Source organism: Mesoplodon bidens, assembly GCF_964165515.1.
Source record: "Mesoplodon bidens genome assembly, chromosome: 17".
NCBI lineage: Eukaryota > Metazoa > Chordata > Mammalia > Artiodactyla > Ziphiidae > Mesoplodon > Mesoplodon bidens.
Window position 1 is genome coordinate 3,550,511 of NC_138174.1, and position 9,960 is coordinate 3,560,470.

Genomic DNA, 9,960 nt, shown 5'->3' on the forward strand with positions numbered 1-9,960 from the left:
TCTCAAACTGGATGTAAAAATTTAAATCTTTTTTAATTTATTTTTTAATAGTGGTGTAAGGGCTCTGGCTGCTGTTAGTCCTTATCCTTTATTTTCTGGGTAGAAGCTATTTGGAAAGTCCAGTTTCTGTCCCAGTGTAGCAAGATGTAGTTCCTTAGTTTCTTTTTTCTTTTCTTTCTTTTTTCTTTAATGTTTTATAATTTTACACTACCTTTTTGAATATACAAACCTCATTCTTCATTGAACAACTTGAAGGCTTTGATTTCTTTAAGAAGTCTAAATATCAATCTGTATATTACTTTGGCAGTTCCCTCGACTTTGAGATGCACTGATCACTGTGCTTGAAAAAGACAAGACTGAAGATTGTACTATGAAATTTATCAAATAATTTTCATAAATTATTTATCAAATATGAGAGATTTATAGATTTTTGTATTCTGCTTAGTTAAAAAAAAAAGGTAGTTAAAAAAGAGAGGCTAGTAAGTTTGATGCTATTCTTGCCAAACAAACTCAGCCAAAATCTTTAAAGTAACAAATGGGAAAAGGATGACTAATCGTTCTGCATCTGAGTACATTTTCCAAGATGTTGGAAAGAAACTTCTGAATTGAAATCTTGAATGTATTGAATCTGTCAAGGTACACAGCGGTGCCTTTGTAAATGTTCATTCTCTATCTTATTTAATCAGGTGATAAGTGGTGTAATGTAGCAGAGCTTAACAGTAGAATTCAGTTATCACTCTTTGTGAACAAGTTGGAATTGTCATGTTACTGTGTAATTTGCTTTAAGATGAACAATAAATTTAATAAAATAAAACATTGTCTTGTTTTTTATCTATTTATTTATATATCATTTATATTTACTATAAGAAATCATGCCTAGTTTTTGGTACTTACTCTTATTAAGTAACATGATGGTTTTGCATGTTAGTGTCAGTCTCTTTTGATCAATTGAGACTTGACTCTAACAGTTAAGGAGCTTATTTTAAAAAGAAAAAAAGTAAAAACGTTTACTGAATACAGCAACTAGTTTTATCAGAAAACAAGCGGAGAGATCTAAAACCATTCTGGAAGTAAAACTAAAAGAACTATAATTTACAATACATTAAAGATTTCAAATTATTTAGTAGGTTAAACTAACACTCATCTTTCCATGTGGTAAGCCTCTTTTAATTGTCTAGTGTGAACAAGTTAATTTTTTTAAAATTTATTTTTGGATAGGTAAATCAGCTGGGACAGATAAATTAGGCTGGGGAGACATCCTGAAAACTTAAGCTTTAGCAAATAGAATTTGTTAAAAGTAATCACTGTTCATTTTAAAAAATAATTTCATAAAGTAACTTTAATCTTGAAAGAGTAAGGCAAATTTGTTTTTTTTTCCCCCCCCCCATTTTTTTTTTTTTTTTTTTTTTTTTTTTATACCAGGGCCACAGCCATCTCTGGGAGTTAGTTTTGGAGCGCCATTCGGCTCAGGTATTGGCACTGGCTTGCAGTCAAGTGGCCTAGGTTCTTCAAACCTTGGAGGTACACTTTAACTTTTCTCGTATTGCATTGGACTGTGATACATTTGAATTGCTACCAGCCTGTAAACACTTCTAAGAGGATCTGCTCTTTGGGAAGTTAAGGTTCTATCTGGCAAAAAAAGGATTCTCCAAACATAATCAGTGCTTTCTAGTGTTAGATTTAGAACTTAAAAAATCATTTCATGTCTGTGAATAGTAAATATAAAAATGTATTAAAAATCAAATGGTAGGAATGTTCATATTTTCAAAGGAATATGCTAAAATATGAACTTGAAAATTACTTAGTTTTATTAAATTAACTTAAAAAAAATGAGCTGGAGTCCAAACTACTCCTGGACATACATTCTCCTAAGCATCTTCTCTTTCTGCAAATGAACACTTTAAATGGGGAGATAATTGTATTATAAATGGAACAACTTGGCTTCTGTCCATTCCTGAGCACTTTTGGCATATTTGCCTTTATGCATACTTGTATACAAGGGCAAGTAAGTTTATTTCAGTAGACTCATAAGTTAACTCTAACTAGTACGGTAAGTCTTCTGCAAAAACATGCTAAATACAAATGCATTTCCAATTCTCTGGTGTGGATAATTGAAGGTTGATTGTATTTTGACAGGTGCATTGTCATGTAACTAATAAGATTCCCTTATTTCCATTAAAATATATCATTATAAGAGGGAAAGCCTATAAACTATTATGGTTATGTAATATATTACACTCTAATAGGGATTATTAGGATTATGGCAGACAGCGTAACTCCTATGATCTATATTCCAGTTTGTCGCCATATTTCATAGAGTTACGGGCAATAATACTGTCAGGCTCAGTATTTTAGATAAGCTGTTGCAGAGTAGCTGAAGATGAATCGGATTTCATTTTCTGAGCACTTGAAACCAGTCTTCCAGCACTTGGCAAATTCCCCTCTTGCACTCTATGATGAAGACACGTGCTTCATTTAAATTGTGACCATAGTGTTGTTAGGAGAGAAGCCTCGCTGCTCCCCTTCCACTTTCTCAGCATTGCGTTGCTGGTTCTGTGGCAGGGGGCTGCTCTTCCTGAGTAGCTGTAGAGTGACCGACCCTTGTGTAGTCACGCAGGGTTCCAGTGGTAAACTCCGTAAGTGAGAATGTCTTCGCAGAAAGCAGAGTAAAATTACTGTGTGGTACTTTGCATTTAAACTGTTGTGCGTGCCTTGCTTATTTATGAATTTAGTCTTTTTTTTTTCCCGAAATGAAATATCCTTAAGTAGATATGTGTCTATCTGTTCGACTAAAATCATACTTGAATGGTCACTGAAATTTCTAGTCCGTTTGGGAGAGAAAGTACTAATATGATCTTGTTTTTTATGGCTTTGTTCTTTAAAAATGATGGATGGGTCATAAGCTTAGTCTAAGTAGATCTAAATGTTTTATTTCAGAATTGATCTGGTTCTTCCAGAAGTCTTATGCAAAGGAGTAAAGCAGATCTCCTTAGTAAGGCCGTGGTTCTCAACACTGTTTATTAGACCACTGATAATTTGGGTGTTACTTGTCAGTATCCTTTCACCTGTGTTTTTACCTGCCGTGTGTGTCTCTCTATCACCCCCACTAGGCTTTGGAGCTAGCTCTGGTTTTGGATGCAGCACCACAGGGGCCTCCACATTTGGATTTGGAACAACAAATAAACCCTCAGGAAGTCTTAGTGCAGGTTTGTGTGTTTTGGCCTGAACTTCAGGCAGATTCAAAGGTGCACATTATTTAATTTTAAAAGTATAAGTGTTGTTATTTCCGGTATCCAAAAAAGATCCCTGATTCAGTTTCTACCCACTGGGTGAACCTGCAAGCCTACTAATCATATATAGCTTTCTCTCTCTCATATGCTGAAGGTCAGGTTTGTAGAACATTTCTAACAACTTAAGTTTGATATAATAAATAACTACATCTTCTTTTTAACTAAGTAGAGATTATTTTGAACCCAAAGACTAGTTTTATGTTTAAACAGTTTTCTTCATTAATTACAAAAATGAACCCCTTGCGAAAGTTTTATCATTATTCATTCAGGAGAATAGTTTCTCTTCTAAAGAGGTGTTCTTTAGTTATAAGCCCCCCTGATTTTAAGAATACCAGTCTTAAAAAAAAAAAAAAAAGAATACCAGTCTTACAAACGATGATTAACTGGATTCTTTGTTCATTTTTGACATAGGTATAATCTCTTGACGCTTCTAGTAGAAACTTCCAGATTTCATCTACTTTTGCATTTGTTTCTATATTTGTAAATAATGACTTGTTTTAATGTGCAATTCTTAGGGATAAATAGCATGCCTAAAATAATAGTACCAATTAAAGTTTTTAATTGCGGGAATTTGGAGGAAATTCCATTTAAAATTAAGTGGTTTAAAATCAGTAGTTCCTAGGGAGTAAGATAATAGAATTCAGTGGTATCAGGATTATAATATGTATATATTAATATTAGTTAGCTAGGCAGTAATAGTATTTGATCCTAATTATTTGAGGGCTCTTATAAAATCAGAACAGTTGGTACTACTCTTCTGTGTATTCATTGTCCTGAAAATTGTGGGTTAAGGCTTTCTTGGAGGACTTAGAATTGCAAGGGTGGGTCCAAAGGCTGTGAAAGTCTCTTCTTTACATTTTGATAAAATGTTTCTGGAGGGCTGAGGAGGAGGGTACCTTGGCATATTTAATTAACACGAAAGTGGCTGCCAACTTGAAGTTTTCTGTCGAGTTCAGTTATTTGTGTAAGGTTTCTCTCTTGGTCTGGATCACTAAACTTCTGTCTGTAATGGTGCCACTTAGTTGTCAGCTAAATTATTTTCCTGTAAAATTCCATGTCAGAAATTCAGGGCCCTAAGATATTTGCTATTTGTATAGGTTATATATTCTTTCAGCTAGACACTTACCTCTCATCCCCATTTTTTATGTTTGTTTTTGTGATTTAACTTCTGATATGAATATTTTCTTCCCTAAACATAAGGCTTTGGCAGCTCAAGTACATCTGGGTTTAACTTCAGCAATCCTGGCATCACGGCATCAGCTGGTTTGACATTTGGGGTGTCCAATCCTGCCTCAGCAGGTTTTGGAACAGGAGGACAACTCCTTCAGTTGAAGAAACCTCCAGCTGGAAACAAAAGAGGAAAAAGATAAACATATGGGTTGATGTGTTGAGAGGATCCATAGCAGCATCGTTCATTCTCTGAATCTATTTTTCTAAAGTTGAAGCAGTAATTAAATTGCAACCCAGGAGATTTATAAAGTTTTGATAGTTTTTCCTTACTTCTGGAATTTGAACTCTGTTCTTGTTTGCCGTGCTAAACAACTTTTCTCTTGTGTATTTGAAACCTAGTTGTGTATTTTTCATTATTTTCATTCTCAGTGTAAGAAATATTACATTGCTGATTGGTAAGACCTACTACTATTTAACCTAGTGTTTTAGCAATGTTTTTGTTGATAAGGTTTACATTATGTGAATATATGCACATTTGTTTCTTATATAGATGGTATGAACTCTAGGGCCTATACCAGAATCACTTTGTTCCTTGATAAAAGGCCTTTTGAACTACACTGCAGGGCATCTTGTGAATATGTATGTAAAATATATACAGGATAATACACACAATTGTGTGCATATAGAATATATATTTACAGACCTACAACTCTTGCCTCAGACTGTTCCCCTTTTCTAAGGGTATTCCATTTTTCACCTTTTATGCTTCAAATCCTCAGTGCTTGTAGAACAAGGAGCTAAAGGTACCAAGTCATTGTAGTTATTTGCTTAAAGACTTAGTGAAATGGTTACTGGTGTAAATATTGACCAACTCAACGTCATCGCCCCCAGTCTTTGCCATTTTTGTTTCCATGTTAATCTTAGCAGCTACTCCGCATGAGGGCTGCTGAGACTCATCAAACCAATTTCAACAACTTTATTATCCTATGTATCCTCATATCTGAAATGAACCTTTAAGAGCATATTTGAACTCCAGACTGGTGTTCTGGGGGCAAAGAGCTATTAAGCCAAATTGATTCTATGCAGGTGAAGGATGCACTATTATTTTAGTGGAAACTTCTAGCTATTCCAATAGAGTTCTTTCTTATAGGGCTATGGATATTGACACCAAATGGAGTCGCTTATCAGCCTCTTTTATGTCTTAAGTAAGTGCTTAATTTGGAATAAAGAAACAGTATATTTTAAGAAAAAAAGTATTCTTTGTAGCAACAGTAAACTATCCCCCATTTGAACAGTGAACAGAGCTCCAGGTAATAACATATATAGACATGTCAGGTTTCATCTGTGTGTTATTTGTATTAGTATTAGTGACAGAGAGTGGGTGAAAAAGAGAGCCCTTGGGAAGAGAACTGCCTTAGCCATGATTTCACACACAAACCGTTACGTAGACCTATTTCATCTCTCAAGTGCAGTTTTCAGATGGGATGTGAACATGAGATTTCATTTAAAAAAGTTTAATTTTTTTCTATAGAAGGTTTTGTACATCATGTGCATCAAGTGAATATTTTCGGAATCATTTTCACCAAGGCACCTTTTTTTCTAAGCTAGGTGTTACGTATATACACACACATACACATATTTTGGTGTCACGTTCGCTGGGCTTGATTGTAAGTGTTGTCAAATCTGTTTTATGTATCTGCATAGAGCGATGATTGGCTTTGGGAATTGAAATTTCTGCGCCTTGATGCATTAAAACAAGGAAAATGCTTTGTTTCTGAGCATGAAAGTTGTTTTCATTTTTGCATACTTCCCTAATACTGCAGTGCCCAGATCCAGGTTTTGGGGAAGGGCAGGAAAACATGTGGTTTTGTGTTTTGAATTACTGTCAGAATTAAATACACATTACAACAAACTTTTTTTCAAAAGGACATTGCATTGTGCTGCAAAAATCTGGATATTTATATTTCTTGTGTTTTTTTCTTTATATATTTTACGTTTTAATATGTTGACCATTGGGAATTTGTAACAGATCAATTTGCGGCGGGAGTTTAAATGTGTCGTCACTGTGTCCATTGTCTCCACTTTGTCCAGAGCCTGTCATTATGTAAACAATAAAATGTACTGTGTCAGTTGCTTTGAACCTTTATAGGTGTCAGTAGTTGTTATTCATATGTAATTTTCTTGTTATTCCTCTTCTGTGCTCTGGTTGGTTTTTAGTGTTTCATTTTCACTGGTTTATACATCTTGCTTTTTTTAAAAAAAACAAAAGGCTGAATACAAGATAGCAAGTTCTTTGTCACTTGCTTTTATCTTCTCAAAATTACAAAAACGTTTTAAATTATACACAAAAATATTGAGTAAAAAGTGCAAGTTGCCTTCAGCTCCTGGGCCCCAATCCCACTTTCTTCCCCACAGTGTCTGCTCTTCGTGGTTTTGTGTGTATCCTTTCGGATCCTTTTTAAGAATGCCTTTTCAGCATGTGTACAAATGTTCATTCTTTTTCTCTCTCTCATTTTCTCACATTTATTGTCTCTTAGATTCTTTTTCTTTTTTTTTTAAACAAATGGGTTAACAGTCTGTGTGTTCTGTGGCTTGCTTTTTTTCCCCCTTTAGTGGCGTATCTTGGACGTCTCTGCGTGTTGGTCCGTGGAGATTGACTTTTTGCTTACTGTCCTGTGGCATGGACGCCCGGTGATATGTTCCAAATGTTCCCTTTTCTTTCCAGTATTTCGCTTTCACAGAAGAGCTGCAGTGAGTATCCTTGAACATGACTCTTGGTGCTTACGTTTAATGTTTCTCTGGGATCGATTGTAGAAGAGGAATTGCTGAAGAGGCATACATACTGTATGTTTTAATGTCAGATTCCTTTCCAAAAATGCTATATAAACAGACACTTCTGTGGTATGTGTGAGTACCCACTTCCTGTCTGCAGCCCTAGATAGTATCAGTCCTTAAAACAAGTACATGTGAAGTTGAACTTTTTATAGCATGCATGTTAGCCATTTACATATTAACCTAGTTGCGTGGTAATGTCTTGTGTCCGTTTTTACACCAGATCATTTAGGAGTTTCTCCTTATGGTCTCTGTAGACACTGTGTGCTAGTATTTTTCTTATGAGACAGGTTGGACTTCTGGAGCCAGCTGGGCCCAGACCCCTGCCTCGAACCTGTGTGGTGTTGGGCAAGTTTCTACACCCCAGCTTCAGCACCTGCCAAGTGAGGACAGTAAAGGCAGGTGGTTGTGTGAAGGTGAAGTCTACCTAAGGCACTTGGGTGCAGGACCTCTGACGCTGCAGAGGCATTTACTGTTCCCGCTCCGGTTCCCCAACTGCTCACTATAGCTGGTTGCTTTATATCGGTTCCTGACGGGGAAGCTGCCCTATCTTCTTTTTCTGTTTTTTGTTTTTGTGTTGGGTGGCTATTCTATGACGCTTATGCTCTTTAGGATGTATCTATTTTGTCAAGTTCGATTTTTCTTAGGAAAAATCCTACTGGGATTTTTTATTAGGTTTATACAAATAAAATATATATCTGGGGGAGAATTCACATCTTCATATGTACAGCATGGTATATGCATTTATTAGGTCTTTTATTTCAGCAAGGTTTTACAGTGCTTGTTAGATCCCTGGTGGTTTTCCCTGTCAGCATCTTAATTTCATTCCTCAGTGAGGATTTTTATCCTACAGTCAGTACAAATGCAGCTTAACTGTTCTTTTTTTTTTTTTTTTTTTTTTTTTTTTTTTTGCGGTACGCGGGCCTCTCAGAGTTGTGGCGTCTCCCATTGCGGAGCACAGGCTCCGGACACGCAGGCCCAGCGGCCATGGCTCACGGGCCCAGACGCTCCGCGGCATGTGGGATCCTCCCGAATCGGGGCACGAACCCGCGTCCCCTGCATCGGCAGGCGGACTCTCAACCACTGCGCCACCAGGGAAGCCCTTAACTGTTCTTTTGTGATAACACAGTAAGCCCAAATTAATGTACTACTAATCTCAAATAGAGATTGTTGTTTTTCACAACGAGGGAAGCTGAATAGTGCCTTTAGAAGTTTTGCAGTGGGATACTTTCGTGTGCAACATATTTGGGTTGGAACAGTCTATCGCGAGATAGGCGGCATCCCCTTCCTCTGTGCCTTGCCCCCGCCTCTCACTGTGGGTAAGTCTGGCTGCAATGTGCCTTTGGGAGCACGCCACACAGTGTTGCTCAGGGGGCACGACTCGGGGGCTCGCTAACGTGGGCCCGGGGGTCTCATCTGATCTCACTCACGGTCGTGTCTTATTTGTTGTGTGTAGTCTGTTCGGGCAGCACACTCAGAACTCTATATACTTGACCTTGTTCAGTCTCAGTATTATCCTAGAAAGCAGAAATCTCCCGTGTCTAGATGAAGGAACTGAGGTTTAGGTTAAGCAGTTTCCCCAAGGTCACACAGCTGTTAAGTCCTGGAGCTGGGGATTTTCTGTGAAACAGGAATAGCAGGCTAACCTTCATGCCCATCCTCTGAAAGGCACCAAAGGTCATGTGGTTCCATGATTTATACGGGGAAATTGCACACATACAGTAGACTGGATCCCTGCAGGTAAGGGAAGTACCAAGGGCCCTGGGGCCTGAGGGAGAATAGTCAACCTCTAGGGTGTAAGGAGTGTTAGGAAGACATCCCAGCTCCTGGCATGCAGGGTGGTCTGTCCACCTCGGACAGGGTAAGGGGAGTAGTTTTGGCTGTTTGAATCTTGTAAGAAGTTTAACAGGAAAGCCTTTCCAGGAAGGCTCGCCTGACCCCTGTAACTGAAACGAGCACCACAAACTCAGACCGAGTGCGGCCGGATCCTTTTCTTGCCATGTGGAGATGCACCTCAGTGGCCCAAGGAAACCATGGAAATGGGCCAGAAGCTGCAGGGGCGGAGAGACAGCAGCAGGTGGAGGACAGGGTAGGGTCACCAGAAACGCTGGTCTTGGCCCGGACGGAGTATGTTTGCCTTTCTCCTTCGTTCAGTGCCCAGTTTTCTCTTCTTCTTAACCTGTCAAGTCAAACAGACAACCTACCAGGTCACAAAGGTTGCAGTGCTGAGGGTAGGCTGTAGATTTAAGTTGCAGAGAACTTGCTTTTGTCATCCTCACCCCTCTGAGTCCCCTGGTAGCAGGTCCGTTTACTTCAGTAAATACTTAGATTTGTCACGTGTGAGTCGCTGATGGGAGCTTAGAGGGTACAGATATAACTTCTTGCCGTCAGTCCTGTGAGGTGGATACTATTATTCCTTTTTTACAAATGAGAAAACAGGCACAGAAGTTAAGTAACTTAATGGTCACTCAACTAGTAAGTGGATGGGCCAGAGTTCAAACCCAGGCAGTTTTCTCAGAGTCTAGACTTTTATGCAAATAAGTATAATGTAGGGTGGGCTCTCTTATTAAGTTATGGGATAAAGATACAAAGAAAATTCTTGAGAGCACGGAATAGAGATTCTTCAGGCTTGGGGGAGTCAGAAATTTATTGTACTAGAAAGTGGCTT

General features: G+C 38.0%; 1 protein-coding gene across 3 annotated transcripts in view; it reads left to right on the forward strand.

Moving 5' to 3' along the window:
• NUP58 (nucleoporin 58) overlaps positions 1–6,600 on the forward strand; it is a 35,141-nt gene extending 28,541 nt beyond the window's left edge. Inside the window, exons 13-15 of one of the 3 annotated variants that reach the window (XM_081214505.1) lie at positions 1,423–1,521; positions 3,111–3,206; positions 4,491–6,600. In XM_081214505.1, coding sequence (XP_081070631.1) covers positions 1,423–1,521; positions 3,111–3,206; positions 4,491–4,660 — 365 coding nt within the window. In that variant the 3' untranslated portion in view covers positions 4,661–6,600. Of the gene's footprint in view, positions 1–307; positions 827–1,422; positions 1,522–3,110; positions 3,207–4,490 lie in introns of those variants that run through there. The other 2 variants (XM_081214506.1, XM_081214507.1) reach the window with 2 other exon arrangements.
• Positions 6,601–9,960: the final 3,360 nt, after the last annotated feature.